At 37.9% G+C, this 20,134-nt stretch overlaps 1 protein-coding gene across 4 annotated transcripts in view; it reads left to right on the plus strand.

Moving 5' to 3' along the window:
- The window catches only part of LOC124168342 (bcl-2-related ovarian killer protein-like), a 138,949-nt gene extending 121,053 nt beyond the window's left edge, over positions 1-17,896 (plus strand). For 3 of the 4 annotated variants that reach the window (XM_046546529.1, XM_046546528.1, XM_046546527.1), the window contains 4 exons: positions 11,568-12,261; positions 13,894-13,989; positions 15,254-15,424; positions 17,437-17,896. In XM_046546529.1, the coding sequence (XP_046402485.1) occupies positions 11,689-12,261; positions 13,894-13,989; positions 15,254-15,424; positions 17,437-17,604 (1,008 nt within the window). In that variant the 5' untranslated portion in view covers positions 11,568-11,688 and the 3' untranslated portion in view covers positions 17,605-17,896. The remainder of the gene's footprint in view (positions 1-11,567; positions 12,262-13,893; positions 13,990-15,253; positions 15,425-17,436) is intronic. The other variant, XR_006866917.1, reaches the window with a different exon arrangement.
- Positions 17,897-20,134: the final 2,238 nt, after the last annotated feature.

Raw genomic sequence — 20,134 nt, forward strand, 5'->3', positions numbered from 1 at the left:
TCAATTTGCTGTTATAGTCAGGAGGAGAATGGCAGATGGCGTCCAATCCACGATCTTTTTTTCTAAGAACGCTCCGAACCGGTGAATCTATTTTTTTTCATTGATAGATTTGATAGTACCAGATAATCACAGGCCTCTCCCTTGCTATAACTGTCAAATGGTGGCAAATCAATTCATGGGTTAGTAAGTTGTTTTATGTGACTGTTGAATGGCTTAGTGTTTAACTTATCGAATTTCTCTTGTTCTAGTGAATTTTCTCCTCATATGGAATCGTTAGTTTGTTTTTTTAATAATATTTTCGTCGTTCGTTTGTAGACCGTGTGCTCATTACTTACTCCCGTCGGTATACTGTCCCAAATCTTCCGAAAGAGTAGGTATGGTTTCTGTTTTCGGTGCAGAAAACGAACAAAAAGGTACTAACATCATAATAAGCTGTTTTATTACGCTCAGCATGGTGTGGTCGACGACCTTATCGTATCTGCGTGCCCTTGTGATTGTGTGAGTATGGGATGCGAATGCGTGTATTTTACCACGCCTTTAAAAAGCCTCTATCTTGTCTGCTTGTCCTTCCGGTCAACTTCATGTTAGTCAAATTTAACTCACTTCCCGATTAGCTATCAACTTTTTAATGGCGAACCGAGCCTGATGACAATGCATTCTTACGCTGTGGATAGTTATTCTCTGGCAGTATGAGCGATCATTTCCAACTATAAGTTTTTGTAAAGAATTAAAAAGTTATGGTACTTTTTTCACACCATTTATTTAAGTCGACCGGTTTCGTCGCAGAGGCGACATCTTCAGGTACAGAAATTTTTTCTTTGTCGTTATTTTGTTGTTTATTACAAAAATAACAATTTCTGTACCTGAAGATGTCGCCTCTGCGACGAAACCGGTCGACTTACATCGAGTTAATAAGTTTTTGTGTTAATCGCTCAGCTGCGGCAGCTCCGCTATTCTTTGAACCTCCTTGCCTAGCCCTAGGTGCCACGTTTATATAAAGCGATAATAATAAGATGTGAATATTTTCCCCAGCCCTCTTTAGGTGGTTTTTAGGGTAATGTGTAGATGTATATTTTACAGATGCATGACTATACGTTCAAAACTAAAATGTGGTGTGCATCAATTTCAAAATCTTTAATCAAATTCTTTCCCTGACAAGATTCCGTGTAATACTACAAATAGCATCTCAAATATATGATGACGAATTTATTTGGCTCCATTTTCAAATATAAAACGAATGCGTGCCACGTTTTTGGCAGTCTTTTATCTGCAAAATTCAAGCGCGGGACGTTTGTCAAGACAAGGTGGTTTATTTCCCTCTTTTTAGGACGAATAAAAACGTTGGTTTTTAAATTATTTTTCAAAACATTTTTGCTATATTTTCCCTCATTTTGGACGCTAAGTGAAATTTTATGGTGAATCGTTTATTTCTCTCGTATAAAAAAACGCCACGGTCATGCTAAAAGTAACCAAATGACTCCTCTTATGCACCGGAAAAATTCTATTTGTGTGGATTAATGGAAAATATTCTGATGGAAACGATCCATTGTCTTGAAAATCAACCCCGCTGTATAAATTTTAAACAAAATTGACTGCTATGTATTTTTCGGGCCCAACTGGAGTTTGTGAGTTATTTTGTAATCAGAACTATCCTTGTAATAATCAATAAATAAAGCATCGGTAGAAATCCCAGGCGGAGTGAGAATTCCGAAAGTAAATGATCTATTTACAGTGGGAAATTTAAGCTTAAGAAGTAAGGATCATCGCAACGTACATGTGGAATACGCTTCTCTACGGAAGTGAGGCATGGGCAATTACAGCAGAGGAAAAATCAAAGGTGAAGGCATTCGATATATTATAGTGTCAAAGAAAAATGATGAGGATCAGGTGGATCGACAGTTAGTTATAGTTAGCAATAAGGAAGTCCTAAGAAGAATAGGAGAGAAGGGAAGCCTAATGAACATTTTAATGAGTGAACGAAACTACATATTGATCGGTCATGCCCTAAGGCATGATGGCCTGATGAAGACAATCGTCGAAGGACAATTAGATTGAAAAAAAAACGGAAAACTAAGACCATGACTAAAATATGTGGAGTAGATAAAGAAGGATGTCAAAGTGAAGAGTATAAGTAAGTAAGAGAATAAATATATATTTATTCTCTTATAGATAATCCTTTTCATTCCTCCAAATTATTGCAAAGTGATAAAAACTAGAAGGGGAACTTCCCCCCGAAAATGGTGGGTGATGGAGGAAAACGTCAATGGATGGAGGAAAATGTCAATGTTCGGATTCAGGAGGCCATTTTACATAATAATCATCAGGAATGGTATCAGAGCTCGAGAAATAATTATTTTTTGCCGTCCAGTGTATTTATTTCTGAAAATAAGTGTTGACGAGCGTGCTGCGCCCGCTCCCAGCGGGCTTCCCCCGCTCTTTTCAATGCAGGTCCACAGAGGGATAGGCGCGTTTCTAATTTTCAAATGTAGAAAAAAAGGCAGGGTCTTATGTACAATTTAATTGGAATGTTCATGTACAAATTTAATTGGAATGTTCATGTACAAATTGAGGTCAGAGGACCACTTTAAACACAACATTGGAAGTAATTACCATAGATGTCCAACTCCACGCTAAACTTCTTTGACAGTTAAGAGTTTTACTACTATAAGTTAAGATGGCAGCAGCATCGGCATCTGCCGCCAAATTCAAATCGCTAAAATACGACCTCCCTTCCCATTATTTCAAGTCTATTTGCTTCAACTCAAAATGCCCGCAAACTCGTACGCACAAAATAACTGATTCTCAGGAGCGAATGGGTAGTTTCATATCATTTTTATTTGGAGGAAAGAGCCATCAAGGCCTCAGGGCGATAGGTTATTGTTTCTCTTAGGTTATTGCACATAAATTAAAATCGAATGTAAAAAGACAAAAATAATATTTATTGTCAATAAGTACATTATTCATGAGAATAACAAACTTAGCCAAATAGTTCTGTGCTACATATTTTTTTCGTGATGAAGTTCTGAAGAATGATTCATCAACTCCTGGATAAAGAAAGAAGAGCAAGAAACACAATCAGAGTACATCACTGGTAATGTTTCAAAAATTAAAGGAAAATTACACCTCCCTATGAAAAACACAAGAAAGTTATGAGAAAAGCTAGGACTTTCAAACAAAATTAGCTAAGTAAATTGGCCGTAACTGAGTATTGCACTGTTAAACAATTTTTAGACGATATCCACAAAAATCAGTTATGTAAGACAAAAATGGAAGCAGACGCGTAACTATAGGGGGGGAAGGGGGATAGATCCCCCCCAAAGCCTCAGAGAAACAAAAAGAAATTGTCTAGTTTTGACATTAATAACTGCGTCTGCTTAAAGTCAATTTTTTAGTGCGAAAATTATGTGAAATGTATTTCCAGGCATGCTATTTTTCAAAAACTTTCCCCAACGAAGGTGGAGAATCGCCACCCCAGGCTATCCCCTCCCCCCAAAGCATAGTCCTAGTGACGCCTCTGAATGGCAGCATGGATGATGCGATGATTCAAAACTTTCTAAGGAACTAGAAATACAGCTCAGTAACTTCTTAGAAGAAAATTATCTTAGACTGTTGCAAAGAGTATTTCAATACCAGGTTAAAATTAAAGAAAGATTCACATGACACCAACACAAAAATTCATAAAGTTAACTTCATTAACAAAACAATTTGGTGTAGATAAGTGAAAAATAAAGGCATTAATTAAAAATGATTTAACTTAATTAAATAGATTTAAACTAATTCTAATACATAGTAACTTCAAACCACAGAGTTTGGATGTTTGGAGCAAGCACATAGAAGCATAAAAACAATGTGACGAGCGAAGGATGGAAGTTAACTAAGCATAGTAAAAATTATGCATTCCTTTTTCGAGATCCTTGGAATTTAATAATAATCGCTTCAAGCAGATGAACTACATTTGGATTGATCATTCTTAACAGTCCTATACTTACTCCACGGGAAAGATATGTCTTTATCAATTGAGAGGAAATAAACTGAAATGTCACTGTTTTTCTATAGAGTTGGATTAAGTTACCCAAATTTAAACATCCAACAACTACGTTCTTGAGAAGTATTTCAGAACACATGACAGCAGATGCAATAAAAATGAATGTGACTTACCTGGCTACTTGTCGAGGAAAACAGAAAAACTTACAGCCCTTGGAAGGGCAGTCCTTAACTGCGCAACAATAACGTATTTCTTACGATACTCCAAATTTTGAAGATTATTACGATGCAATACACGCTGGCAAATGCCGACATTCTTCGATTTCACTACAGAACTCCGAAACAACAACACAGTTCACTTGAGAGGACGCGGAAGTCATCTTCATTAGTTTTCCTAATAGCACTTCGACCGAAAATAAAAATAATTAGAAATAGACATTTAGTTATCATAAGGAAAGGCAATATAGCGTAAATTGGAAATTCATGGCTGAATTATGCATTTTTATGACTACAAATATTATATTTAGCAACAACTACAAGAATAGGTGTCGCAAATGCTTGCGGAAAAATTTCCCCTATCCTGTTGAACTTCCCTGGTAATTACTCTACCCTCTGTTAAACGCACATGATGACTCATATTTACGAATCAACAGGAGACTGAATGTGGAATCAGCCGCATTTTGATAAAAGTTATTTAAAGAATGCGAGATATTGTTGCAAATGAACAAATGTATCAGTTTGTGCGCCGTTAACGTCAGGAATATTTACCGGTTTTTTTGTTTTTGTTGTTTTTTTTTTTATTATTTAAAAAACCAATTTTAGGAAACAATAGCAATATTTAGGAAGTAAGATATGCCGTCGCATGTTCTCTGATAAATTCTGTGCATTTTGGTACTTCATTTGTAGAGTTTGGTTGCGTATAAGTTGAGAAAAAGGTACCTATCTATACAGTAGAAATAATATAGAGGATGGGAGAATTTAATGGATAGCTACGTCAAACCAGTCGTAGGTTTCTTGACCAGCGATGATGATCACATAAAAACGTTTCGAGAGCCCTGTGTTGCTCACCCCTTCAATAAGCGCTTCAATGTTCGTGACCAAAAATGCCTTTGAAGATTTCATCTCGGAGCTCCATCTTCGTGCTGTATCAGTGCCGTTAAAAGTGATGTGGAAGAGCCAATTTCCCCTGCCCTTGCGATCAGGCGGAAACGTTATCGCCGCCGCTCCCTTCAAAAGGATCTCTTCAATTTCACCCGTTCGAAAATTGATTGATTGATTATACGGAATTTTATCTTTTTATAGCCTTTTTATAATAATTGAACCTTTATGACCGAAGAAAATCATTCATAAAGCTCAACTAATGGAGTGGTCATGGGTATCAAACTTTTAGTCATTTTTTTATAATTCAATTACTTATCTCCTTTGGCCCTTTGCTTGTTCGGCAAATTTACTTTTTTGTCCCCTAACTGTAAGTAGCGTTATTTTATGTGGGTGATACTTTTTGGAGATTTTTTCTCCAAAATTTCTTCTCTGTAGAGAATAAATATGTAGCTATGAAGAGATTAGCGTATAGGAGAGAGAAATGGAGAGCTGCGTCAAACCAATCTTAGGATTGTTGACTAATGATGATGATGATGATGATGATGATACTTTTTGGATTATTATCATTCAATTCTAGTTCGTAAATTTAAAAATGAGGTAAGAGAAGCATCGTGAAAATCGTGATAAGAAGACTGAATAACCCTGAGATATGACGGCCTAATGAAGACAATGGGGTAGTTTCCTTCATCAAAGAAAAGGAAAGACATTGAATGCGAGTCGTTACATACCATTAATGTATTCATAATATACGAACTATTTGGTTGTAGAAATACCAGTTTAGACGAATTGTATTGGTCAGTTTTAACCTCATTAGATAAAGGCCAGATTGGCGACCATGCGATGCTACTCCACGTGGCGTCACAGCGGCCCAGATGCTAACGAGTAGTCAGGAGTCTTACGTCGTCTGACATGATATTACCAATGCATGCAGGAGGCACAGAGCTCAGGGAAACATTACTTAATAATCACCTATTAAAATTGCCTATGATCGGAAATTTTCCTTCGTTTGATAGGATATTAATAGCCCTTATTTAATCTAAGCGCTACCTGCTAGCAGCCTGCATCGTAGCGGCGCTCATAGCCTCGCACCAAGGTGGCCTTACACAGCGGCAGCCGGAACCAGAATGACGTCAAACGGGCTTTTCCTAGCATCCATTCTTAGCCGTCGCGTTTTCGCGCGCTTTAAAATTTTTTATTTTCATTTAATCGCGAAAAATAGATATCGCCATTTAAAAATCTATAAGCGTGAAAAACATACTCCAGGAGTAATAAACTTTCCATTTTGGCAATAAAAATAGGGAACCACCCTATTGTCGAGGAACAAGTAGATTGTAAGAACGGAGAAGGAAGGTTTCGAATAAAATATATGGAATAGGTAAAGACAGATGTGAAAGAGAAGAAAATCGTAGATTTGAAAAGATTAGCTGATGAGAGAATTGTGTGGAGAGCTGCGTTAAACCAATATCAGGATTTTTTACCAGCGATGGTGATAATGATGAACAATTAAGAGTTCCACGAAATAATATTTACTCCGTACGATTGGGATACGCCCAACTTTTTCGATGCGTGTTTACCACCCCATTGAGTGAAAGATGCCTCTGTTAGTTACAGGAAACCAATTATATCCTAATTATATCTTAAAATTTAAAAATATATAGCAATAATTGGTCCACATTTGCAGGATGATTTTATTTTCGTTTTCAAGTAAAAATTTTCCCATTTGTAATGTATTATAAGTATTGCCTATGAGAGAACCAGCGAAGAGGTTTTTGTCATTGGTTACCGGAAGGGTCTTTTGTGACGGTGAAGTGTTTCCTTCCATTGCTCTGCATAATACCAGATGAAATGTCAACTCTGACTTCTACCTGAAAGTATTTAGAAATGGATTTCAATTGAGAAAAAACGTAGTCCCGTATACGGAAAGAAATTTATTTGTTCTTCGTACAAATGCGTATTTGTTGCCTCAATATTTGTTGTGGAGACGAATCCATCATTAAATATAGCAAAAACTTTTGCTTCACAGAAAAAACTCGTCTGCTACGGTAGAAAATGTTATTGGTAACAGTTAATTTGTAACTCTTACAAATGCGTTATTGATGCAAGCTATTATTTTGCTTAAGAAACAAATAGATTTGCAGTCTTCGTCAAGGTGAAGTGCATTTCTACCTCTTCCATAAATGTAGCCTTTTTTCCTAACTGCTAGCGACGATAGTCGTGAAGGCTCGTAGAAAATAGCTGATTCATCATTTTCTACAATTTCTCAAAACATAATATGGAAAGCCCATCATTTTTACTGCAGTCGGGCACAGTACAAAGAGTGATGTATTTCAAAATTTTCGTGAAAATCGCATTTTAGTTTTCTCGCTGGAAGCGAAATTTTTCTATCCCTTATGCTCCATGAGAAAATGTATGCATATGCCGCATAAAGGGATAAGATTTCAAGCGAACGCGACGGATTCAAGGGGGGAAAATACATTAATATTTGAGCGAGCGATGTTATTTATTGGGAGTCGTTAGGAAACCCATGGCATTTGTCCTGTCTTCTCACTAAACTGATTTACATGATCCCTTGTTGATGTGAAAGTGGTTCGTTGATGGTGCCAAGAGGGTGCGAGAGACGTCAAAGCAATGATTCACGCCGGAATGGAAAGCAGGCCACAATATTGCATCGTGCACGCATCGGATTAAGGGAATATATATCTTCGTATCACGGCTCCAATCGTATATGATTTAACGCCAATACACTGTCAGCCCTTACGGGTAGTCGACTAGTCGTTAATCACAAGCCGCGCAATCATATCGTTACTCTACTGCCCCAAAAACAGGAATGCAATGTTTTCAGCGCCTAGTAATGCATGTATATGGTGTGTATTTTAAGGGGTGAGAATCAATTCATTGAACGGAATATATAAAGGATCATCATCATTAGTCAAAATTCATTACAGTAGTTTGACCAGAGAGGAGAAGACAGTTCCTCGGTTTGACGCAGCTCTCCATTCCTCTCTCCTATCCGCTATAGCCTTTTCATAGCGGCATATTTCTTCTCTTTTACATCCTTTATTACCTGTCCTATGTAACTCATTCGGGGACGTCCCTTGCCCATGTTCCCTTCCACATGTCCTTCTACAATTGCTTTCATCAGGCCATCATGTCTCATAATGTAGTCAACTAAATTGTCCCGTCATCTGCTTAAGGCCTTTAGAAGACTTCTCTTTTCTCCAACTCTTCATAGCACTTTCTCTTGCTTACACGGTCCATCCATTCTATCTTCTTCATTCTTCGGCAGATCCACATCGCTAAAATATAATAGTCTCTTAAGTATGCTTCTTAAGCATAAACGCATTCGGAGGCGAGTTTAAAACGCCTCTACGAACCCTGGAAATGAACAACCGATAGATCCTTAAGAGCACCCGTGCAAGCAGTTTTGACAGCATCAAGGGTCCCTTGCTCGCGTCGGCGTCCTGTGAGGGCGATTTTTACTTTGGGGATGAGAAAAAAGTCTGCTGGGTGAAGGGTGGGTCTAGGGAGACTGGGAGATCGTTAAGATGAATCGCGATGCCATTTTTTGCGAGTTTCTCGGTAACCACGGACCTTGGATGCTTCCACAGCGGCTTGCACGCATTCTCTGAAATGTGTTCCGTTTGTTCCCTTCCAGGGAGCGAACGGAGCATAGAAATCTCGCCTACAGGAGTGCGCTGATGCTGAAGGAGCATATTTTGAAGACTACGGGATTTTTTTGCTATATCACTGATATATTCCTTTAAATTAATCTATTTCCATTACCTTAAATTCACAATCCGTATGTTCCCTCCAAATTATTAGCTCTATTACTATACCATTGATAACTTACGCACCATCGTTCAACTCTTTACATTATTGCGTTCGTCTTAGGTCGTAAATTATTGAAAGTTAACCTCCATTTACGACAGTAAATAGCGTTTTTGCATTTTTATCTTCCCCAGTGGTAGGCTAATGCCTCATAATGATAAAGTATAGTTTCAGATTACACAAAAGCTGCCATAAATTAAGGTTAATCATTTTTTTACTTTCTAAACTGGGATACTGGGATTAGCTAAGATTTTTTGCGAGGATAGTAGGCTTATTGTCATCGCTCTGATAATCTCAAAATGCCTCTACTATATGGTAATACCTACATTTCATCGGTGGATGTAAAAAAAACTATGCTTTCCACGCCGTTGTTTTCGAAAGTTTTATTTAATTATCATAAAAATCGTCTTTACTTTACTGCAATTCATAAAATAGGTTGAGGAAAACTCGATGACAATCGCAGTATAATTATAGTTGTGACGGAAAACTTATGTCATTAGTTAGGGGTTACGATAGCTGGTCACCGTCCTGGAATTAGCGTGACAGTGCAATTTCATATGGGCAACCATGTTCCACCACGAAGCATTACTTTCCTACAATTCGAACCCGAGACCATCAGCGTAGTCGGCGAGCTACCAATTAGGTTTGAATACCACACATTTAATGATATTTTGGCTTCTTTTTATTGGACGATTTACAGTAAATTCAATCAGTAGAATTAGATTAAGGGCATTGAGGAGAATAATTCTTAGGGTGTTTTACACGGTACACGGAATTGCGCAATCTGACGTACGTGCGAAGGCGCAATCAAAATTGCGTCGTGTAAAGCGGTGAATTGCTAGGACACATGCGAGAATGCGTGGATGCGAGACGACAAAATAGCCCCTGTTCTAATTTCGTTCATGCATTCGCGCAATTCCACGCCATTTTAGAAATTAATGCAGCTCTAACCTGCGCAATTCCGTGCCCCGTGTAAAACGGCCTTTAGATTTAGATAAAATAACTTATTTTATCTCAAAAAATGAATTCATAGATAGTCGTCGTTCGATGTCTCCACATCTGGCTCATTTTCGCTCTGCGTATCACGTAAAATTAGCGGATTTTTTTCACTTCACGTGGTAGGTTGGCCTCGTTTTTTTTTTAGAACTCCCGATATAATTGAGATGTATGGGTCAGACGTTAAAAGGAGTCTGCAAAAGATATTTATTTGGATTTGGCATATGGGAAAATTTTGAGGATTTTCTTGCGTAATGCTCTCGGAATCTCCTCACATCTTTGTTCCTGGCCTCCAATGCTTCCTCCTGTAATGCACAACATTAATGGAATTATGGATTTTTCTTAGTAATAGATGCTCTATGTAAAACTAGTTTATGTCCCGAATTATAACAGGCCCAATGAGAAACAGTAAAAACCCTTTACAAAATAAATTTCAAATACCTACGTTTCCATTTACCATTTTGAGCATCATGTGCATTTTCACCGTGATATTTCCAATATCAACTGCCTCAAGCGTATTGATTCCCTGCAAGATATTACTCTCTTGTTCCTTTGCTATATATTTGATTTCTCGCACCCACTGTAAAGAAATAAGCCAACAAAACCGGGTCGATTAGGGCCGAGGGTTTGACCGAAAATTTTCCCTTCAATGAAGTAATTTCTGATTTTCTTCCCAGAATGTATTGGGACACTGTAGACTGTATTATTTAAATGCCAATACTCACCTGATCCATTATGTAACTATTTTAGGGGTACTAAAAAATTTGCAAAAAAACACGTATTCGTGAAATCCTCTTGATTCTATATTTGTTTGTACTGGGAGTTTTCGACCCTGTTTTATCGACATTTTTGTTTCCAGTAGGTGCAAGATACCAAATATATAGCAATTACTGAAGAGAGTAATTTCTTACAGGAAATCTATTAGCTTCAGGCAGTTTCCGTAGGAATGATCACGATGATTCTCACAGTGGGGAATGGAAAGGTAGTAATTTCAAATTTATTTTGTAATAGGATTTAACTGATTTCAATTGGGCCTGTTATGATGCGGGGCATTAACTAGTGATACATGGATGCTGAAAAATTCCTAATTCCATTGTTGGAGCACTATCAAACGAAGCAATGGAAGCTAGGAACAAATACATGAGGTGATTCCGAGTGCAAGAAAATTCTCAACAGTATCTAGTAATGAAGATATCGTTCGCAGACTTGTTTTAACGTCTGACCCATACCAATTACATCGATGGTTCCAAAATAAAGCGAAGTCAGCCTACCAGATGATGTGTAAAATCGGCTAATTTGAAGTAATTCGCAGAGCGAAAGTGAGCCAGATGCGGAGATATCGGACGATGATTATTTTGAATTCATTTTTAGTGATAAAATACACCTCTCCTCAGAAACGCAAATACCTTCTGGGGAAGTTGTATGTTTTGCTTTGAGGACTTCCTAGCAATTAGGATAAATGGTGTGCCCATGCTTTACTGATGTCTCCCACCTATTGATGTTTGGTAACATTTCCTGACACAATCAAAGACACCGCTTCTTCCGGAGTATATTCTGTTTCAAGGATCTAAGGTTTTCGCGGCGAATAGATTGGAGGAAGAGTTCTCAGGTTTCCACATGTACCGCGCATTTAAGTGAATCTTCTTCTCCCTTCTCAGGTTCGCAGCGGAGAAGAAGCCGTTGGCTGCTTCAGTGGCCAGCGAACCCGCCAGTACCAGCCCGGGACTCGGCCTCCTTGATCACCGGCACCACGCAGCCTCTCCTCCGCCCGACGACGACATGTCTTCCTCCCCCGGCAGTTCCACCTCCTCCTACGTCTACGGCCAGGCGCCGCTGCACCTGCACCTCTCCGCACCCATCCGCTCCCGGCGCAAGTTCAGCTTCCCCGTCGCCCTGGAGCACGGTCCCCCGTTCGCCAGCGTGCAGGCCGGCACGTCGGCGAGACGGCGCTTCAGCGACGCCGTGTCCAGGCGCCTGTCCCTCGGCTGGAGGCACCACTACGGCGTCGGCGGCGCGGGCGGCGGCGCCTTCTCGCAGCAGCAGCAGGAGAGTATGGCTTGGGAGGAGCGGCAGGTCATAGCGCAGGCCAAGGGGCTGGCGCGGCGCTACATCAGGGCGAGGTTGAAGCGGTCCGGGCTGCTGCACGGCAAGGGCAGGGGTGGTCTATCGCGGCTCAGGAGTGCGACGCTGTTGCTGACCTCCTCCCAGCCGTCCTCGAGTTCTTCCTCTTCGGACTGTCCCCAGCCGCCGTGGGGCAAAGGCCTGGGGTCGGGGGACATGTCTGGGGCGGCCTCGCCGGTGTGTCACGTGCTAATGAGTGCTGGACAGGAGCTAGAGAGGATGCATCCTCAGGTCAGGTGATGGTCGTGACGAGTGATACAAGTTGGCCTCGGTGGCTGTGGGAATAAGTCCTTGTTAAGTTGTTGTGGTGTCCGTGATTCTCAATTGTTGTTTGTTCATAAACCTGCAATGTAATAGGCCTCAGTGGGCTGTTTTTTGGGTAAAGAAGATTTAAAAAATATATAGGATGACCTTTCAAAGGCTGTGAAATCTCCAGGGAAGCCCATTGTTTATCAAGGAAATGTGATATTGGTTTGTTGTGGTGGTTTTAGTGTTGGCTTCCAATCCTGGGTAAGCTTAGCAGGTAATGATCAGGCAGCCTGATCCTTTCTTGTGTTTTGTATTTCAGTACAGCACTCCATCTGTCAAATGGGATTCTATGCTGTGGTCGTCTCGTCACCTTTAGTTATGAGTGGGCTAATGCTCAAAATCAGTTTCTTATCACCCTTCCTCATACTACCAATTGTGTTAGCTATCAGTCGCATCCTATGAATTTAAAGCTGTCAGAATATATGACGTCTGCTATGAATGCTATATTTCTTAACATATTCGTTCTAATTTTGAATTTACCATATGAATGTGTTTACAGCATTGCACTTTAGGGCCAGTATGAGGTCTAATCATGGTTATGGCTTCCAATGGTGGGTCTAGGAACCTGTCAAGGGGGTCCATAGGTTAGGGTATAAACACCAAGGGAAAAATAACCTGAAAAATATGGAATTAGCTTCAATGTGTTATAATCATAATGCTACATTAAGCAAACTGCCAAAATCTTCAAACCTTTGGGAATTCAAAACTTCTGAAAGCCATTTTACCTGACGAAAGATGAGATTCAATGTTGGAGAGGAGCTACAACTCCCTTAGCAACCACCACTGATGCCCTCCCTGATGCTCTGTCACCTTTGGAATGTGTTGTTGGACCACTTGGGCACAGCAACAAGCACTGGGTTCTTCTATAGAGTTTGCATGGCCATTAACAATTCTTAATGGTATAGCAGTCAAAAACGCCTAGAGTCCTTAGTTCAATTCTCAGTCCTAGAGAATTTTGTTCTCAAGACAATGAATTTCAATGTTTGTTCAACCAAAGTTTTTAGACACGAGAACAGTTTATTCATCGCCCTTAATTGTTAGAGTCAAAACGTTAAAGTTATGCAAAAAACCAATTTTATTTGACATTTTAAAATGTCCACCTGATTTTTTTCCCCCCATCGCTAATTTTTGTGTTCATTCTTATGTTCATGCAAGAACACATTAGCTGTGAACACATGTTTTAATACATGGTTTAACCAGGTCTTTCGAATAGCAGTTGTAAAACCTTGGCTTCTTTACAATGAATTTGAAATTTTTTTGCATAGCTGCTTGTTGCGATTTCAATGATCATCATCAAGCATGTTATAGATAATGATAGTATAATTTAGTATTACAAAATTTCAAAAATTCCTTGTACATATATATGAAAAAAATTTCATGTGAAATCCTCAGAACTTAGGTATGTATATTTGTAGAATATTGACAAAATTATGAGTAAAAAGTATCTACACAGAAATACTGAGAACATACTGCATGAAATGATATAGATTTTTGTATTTACTGTTATTCATTAATTCTAGGGTGGAGTATAATGTTGCTTTTCATTTTTAATAGGTGTATGCTGATGTAAGCCGGCAAATGGGCATCACGTTATCAACAGAATCTATAGCTAGAGGAGCATTGTCTGCTGTAGGAAGGTCTATTTTCAAGGCAAGCCACTGAATTTTTATTGAGTATTCATACCATTAAATAATCACAGACTTTGAATCAAAAGTACGTGGTAATAAAGATGGTGAAATGTTTTACGAATAATGCTGTAATTACCTAGATGGCTATCAGGGTCTGGTATGCTACCAGTTACATCACCAAAACATCTTTGCAATTTTTATTTTATTTTTTGGTGGCTTCAACTCGCCTATAGTGAACAATATTTTTCCAACGAAAGTGAATTTGCATTGTATTTTATTTAAATTGGTGCTTAAATGGTGGCTTAGACATCTATTTGAAATTTGACTAGTTTTCTGACCTATAACCTACAAGAATTACTGAGGTGTTAGTTCTTGATAACTCCATTTGGAAACCCCCCTATTTTTGAGATGTATTATAATAAATTTGAAGTACTTAACTATAAAATTTTTTCTTTTCTATAAAATTACCTCCCATCAAGTGTACTGATCAGTGAATATTGAAAATGTTGTTAATTTTAAGCACCAGTTTTCCTACCCAGGCATTAAATGTAACTTGCACTAAGAGACAAATTCACCCCATGAAGAGGTGAGAATGTCTCGTGTTTGCAAAAAATATGCAAGACTTGGGGAAATAAATGAAAATTTAATAAGTGACTCGTAGTTATGCGCTGCTTCTCTTCTGGAAAAATATTTCTAAGTACATATGTACTGTCAACTGGGCTGATTTATCCTAATTTTTGGATTTATTTAAGTATACTGGGACTAGCCACGGTGATAACTTTTATGGAGTCACCCGCAGTGCACAAATTGTGCAAAAAATCCACAGAGGAAAAATCATTCGCCTTGACTGGGATTTGGATATAATTCAATCATCAATTTTTGGATATAATTAAAAAAAAATATGGTCATGTCTCGAGTATATTGGCTCTCTTGGTCCTATCATTATTTCAGGAGTACTGGTGAGAAATGCATAAGGTACTTTAATAAAACAGTAACTAGGAAAACAAAAAATAAGCAATTTTTTTTACATATCTATACACTTTTTTTTACTGATGAGGGTATGCTGGTTAATAATGATAAAATATTTTAATGTTTACTGATGTTTTTAAAAAATCTCAATGCCATAAAGTTGAAAAAAATTATTTTTAAGCCAATATATCAGCTTGCTGCACTTTTCGCCCAAACGGCAGTTGACAATAAATTGGTCTGCCACCCTAAAAGGATTATGAATGAGTTCTATTGAGGTGTATTTCTTTTATCTGATTATTTGTATCTCCTTTAACCAGAATGAAGTTACATGGAGCAAAATTGTGTCATTGTTTGCCGTGGCAGGAGGATTGGCTGTGGACTGTGTTAGGAGAGGGCACCATGAATACCTTTCATCGTTAGTGGAAGCCATTGGCGATGTGATCGAAGGGGAGCAGCTCTCAGCGTGGATTGCGGGCAAAGGTGGATGGGTGAGTATAATTAGTATTTATCGAGAGACTTCCACATGGTGGCAAGTTGTGCGACAGAAAGCATTTTTGGGGAAATGTAGGATGATAGGAGGGGAGTGGTCACTTTCTGGGGAAAAGCACCATCAACATTATGGGTGGGCATCCATGGTTTTATCGGTGGTAGACTGGTGAGAGGTGACAATGATGATTATAAGTATGTATTTTGTTTCTCGAAGCAGAATTCTGGAATAATAACAAGATTTCATATTAACATTTTTAGAAAGGTTTGGGTAGCCTCCTAAAAATCTGAGTTGAGGCTTCCATTTCAGAATGCACAGCTGAGTATTTTAATAAGAACACTGAAAATAAATAATTTATATATGTACAACAAATTATGTAATGCAGTTTTACAGTGAGCTACAGACAAGAATTTCACACAATAATCATTTTTTGCGAAAGTTCTTGCTCTCACCTCTCTAATTTTTCTAGGTAAAATGAAAATTTATATTAATTGGATGCCGTTAACTTGTGCCCAATAGAGCAGCAAGTTTAAATGAGGATTTCAAGTGGAAATTAGAAGTGATTGAGGTTTTTTTGCCATTAGTTAGGGTCAGCAATCAATTATTTTTAACCTGGTTGTCATGAAAATGTAATGGACTGGTCAATAGTAAAAATCGTACTATAAACTAACTACATACTTCAATACCAGATCTATTGATAAACTATCTCAATAAAATTTGACGAATTATTGGTCATAAATGTAGGTGGACATTCATTCAGAAACTTGTGTCCGTCAAAGGCGTGCAAAATAAACCTCTTCTCTACTCTCTGATCTCCCTCTCAAGATGAGATTATTTTTGTCCCAATATGGCTTAAAATTACATCTGGAATTTTAGGCATCATTAATAATCAAGAAAAGGGTGATAAAATAAACAACATCTTATATGATTTATCAACATTATTATGTATTTTGAAGTTACCACTGTGAATGTGAAACTCCTATTTCAAGGGTTTCTCTGCAATACATGCATCTGAAACCAAAGTTGCTTGATCACATTTAGTGAAGAGTATCCTATTATGAAATATTTTTCTTCCGGCCTTTGTTGAAAATCCTTTTTTCGGTGCCGTTTAGGATTTTCTTCCATTTGAGGCCTATTGCAGTTTTGTTGAACCAAACTGCATGTCGGTTAATTTCCATGGATACCTTTGGGTACATTTGACATGCTTTTTTATGAGAAAATAATACAATCTCAAAAAAAAACAGTTCAATAATATACTGGTTCTAAGTTTTTTTTCTAGTAACAAATATCCCATTTTTAATGTTTTATGCCATTTTTTCCTTGTTTTCTGGCCTTTTTATACTCGCTCCTCAATTAAAGATACATGCCTTGTGATAATGTCTAATTAATACATTGCTGTATCTACCCAAATATGCGTAAAAAGCAGTTAAAAGCTGCTAATGAACTAACTGTTATGTATACTTCCTACATTGGCAGACCCAATTTAACCAACCATATCTAGGAATGTTTTGTTTTGTGACTTTGCATTTGATTTGGCAGAGTTAAGAATACTCCGTTACCATTGGAATTTGGCGTATGTATGCTTTGGAGGCATTGTTACAAAATTGGGGGTGAAAGCTAAAAAATTTTTAAGTCTGAAAAAAGGGGCACCCTAGTCTATATAGTATTTTTTAAGAAATACAATTGAAACAACGGCTCTTGTAGCTACAAAAATATGCACAAAAAATTTTCATCCTTAATTCCTTGCAAATGGATTTGTGTCGTTTTGGCATTGTTTCAATAATTAATCTCAAGGCCTATATCCTTGATTTTAGAATGGACTTGTTTTATTTCCAATTAATGCTTGACTAAAACTGAAGTATGTATTCCTGCCTGGAGAAATATTATAGTGTGGTGAAATACGCCGAAAAAATTCTAAGAATCCAATAAATTGGCCAACAATAAACCAAATACTTTATTTTTTATTCAATTTTGGTTATCGAATGATCTAATAAGGAATTTCTTGTGTTTCAGATGGGCTTGGTGTACCATTTTTGCCCTGAAAGGCTAGAGCAGGGTAGTTTTAATCATTGGACTGTATCACAGACTTGCTTAATTGGTGTAATTACAGCATTGTCTGCCTCAGTATTGCTGCTCATAGCTGTTCTACTAAGGTGGTCGGGCAAATTCAGTTTTATCTAGAAACCAACGTAAAAGTGTAAATATAAGAACAGGGAAGTTGTTTGTTTCAACCAGGAATTTTTTTTACATTCTTTGATAATGTTGCTCAACCAACTGTAATTATAGTGAAGTGAATCTCAAAAGAAATCAGTAATAATGAATATCAGGTATGTATACATATTCCTACAAATAGAGTTTGCATTGCGTGGATGTTTATATTCATAATGCAAACATAGGCTGTGTAAATATTTATAATGTAACATGTTGTATTTTACTTTGTACTCTATTTTGTGATTAAAATTCTTAATTAGTACATATTCTTAGTGAAGACAATAATTATCATCCATGTTATTTGGTTTGTTTAGAAGGGTGAAGAATGGGACATGATTTTTAGATTCCAAAGAAAACTATTGCCCAGATGACGAAGTTCTTGAGAGAAATTACTGCAAATATGTGGATTCTTCTATTAGTCTGTTTGTGTGTTGTCACCCAGCGTGCATTTAAATGGGTTTTCTGAAGCAGGCGCGCAGTTAGGAATTAAGGCTAGGGGGGTTTTTAGGAGCAACTAATACTGGGGGGGTATGGAATACAGGAGGTGCGGATGCCCTCCCCCATAAAATTTTTAAGATAAAGAGTTCAAAATGGTGAGTTTTACGGCTTTCTGGGGGATATTTTATTAACCTTTTAACTATTCCATAAGTAATATTTATCCAATTAAGTAAAATGGATTAAATTTTAACAGGTTAACTGCCGAGGGTTTTTTTTTAATATGTCCCCTTAGGCCAAGTTAATATTTAAATGTGTTTATTGTGACTAATAGAGTTGAGCAATATTAAATTGCACATAACATTAATTTTTTCATTATAATGATAAATTTAATTAGCGGACACCGGTGTCCGCCACGGCGTCGGAGTCACGACCACCAACTTATGCACTCGCGGATATCTACAAATTTACGAAAATATGGCAATAACTTAATTTGTAGTGCAGTAAAACTTTGCTAATGAAAAAATAAATTGCACGTAACATTATTTTTTCTATCTAATGATAAATTTAATTAGCGGACACCGGTGTCAGCGTCACGACCACCAACTTATGCGCTGGCGGATACCTATAAATTTACGAAAATACGGCAATTACTTCATTTGTAGTGCAGTAAAATATTCGTAGTGATAAATAACACCTACATTCATTTTATATTCAGTATTACACTTCTTAGTAGCAGTTTTCTCTCCAGTCCGCCCCCCCTCCGCGGACACAGCTGTCCTCCGCGGAGCTAACTTTGTCTCCTTCCCTAGCGTATACTCAAGTCCGTTCCTGCCAGTAGGCGCTGCACAGACACTAAACAACAAGTTATACCAGGAGACCCTCCTTCCTTCTACATGTAGTGCTATTATGTTTATGACGGAGAACTCTTTTATTCGACTAATGTAAAACATTGTGTGGAACTTCATATCACATCATCAACACAATGTATCCCTTTCTACTTGTTGAAGGAATACGTAGCATTATATATAGGGCGCTTTTATGTCTTGAGACGACAGAACGTTTCGAAAGATCAGTGCTGTCACAGTGACATGAAAAGAGGCTACATTTTCTTCTATAATACGATTAGTAGAAGAAATGTGAAGAGTGCTCGGTGCCACTTTGTGCGTCCTGCGCTGAATTCTACTTTGGTGCGTCATCGTCCTTTTGGTAAGTTTGGTTTACATATTTAGTTGCATTTTTCTACTTTTTGGTTCACTGAATATTTTCATAATCTTTTTCATTATATAAGAAATGTTGAACCAAAATCTACTTTTATCATTAGTGATTCCACATGGATAAATTCACCCCGCGGACCAGATTCATTGCTGAAGCGGCTAAGAGGAAATACTTAGAAGAGTCATCTGATTCTGAAAGTATAACGGGAAATGATGAATATATCCCTTCCAGTGATGAGGACATCAGAGTGAACTCTTCAAGCGACGATTCCTTGCAGGATGGACAATTGCTACGAGGGACAACCTCCGATACAACCGACGGAGAGCTAAGTGAGAGTGAAAATGTGCAGCTAAATAGACCGGTGCCCTCATCACCAAATGCGTCATCTGACTTTTGGACTGAACCAGTGAAAAATCATCCGAATTTTCAGTTTACGGCGCAGAGTGGATTGAGTGCTGTAGTTGCAGATATGAGTAATCCTTCCCCTTTTGGAATATTTTCTAACATTATAGACAATGAAATTCTCGAAATGATAGTGGAACAAACTAATATTTATGCCAATCAAGTGAAAGGTCTGACTACTTCTAGAAAATCTCGTGTGGTAGATTGGAAACCGACAACTCTTCACGAGATCAAAAAGCTCTTTGGGATTCTGATTTATATGGGTGTGGTAAAAATGCCAAAACTTTCTGACTACTGGAGTAAAAACTTCATATATCGTAATGATGTAGCTCCTTCTCACATGAGCAGAAATCGTTTTGAACTCTTGTTACGGATGTTGCACTTCTCCAATAATGAAGAAAATTCAAACAAAGACCGTTTGCATAAAATTCAACCACTCTTGGAT

Source organism: Ischnura elegans, chromosome 11, assembly GCF_921293095.1.
Source record: "Ischnura elegans chromosome 11, ioIscEleg1.1, whole genome shotgun sequence".
NCBI lineage: Eukaryota > Metazoa > Arthropoda > Insecta > Odonata > Coenagrionidae > Ischnura > Ischnura elegans.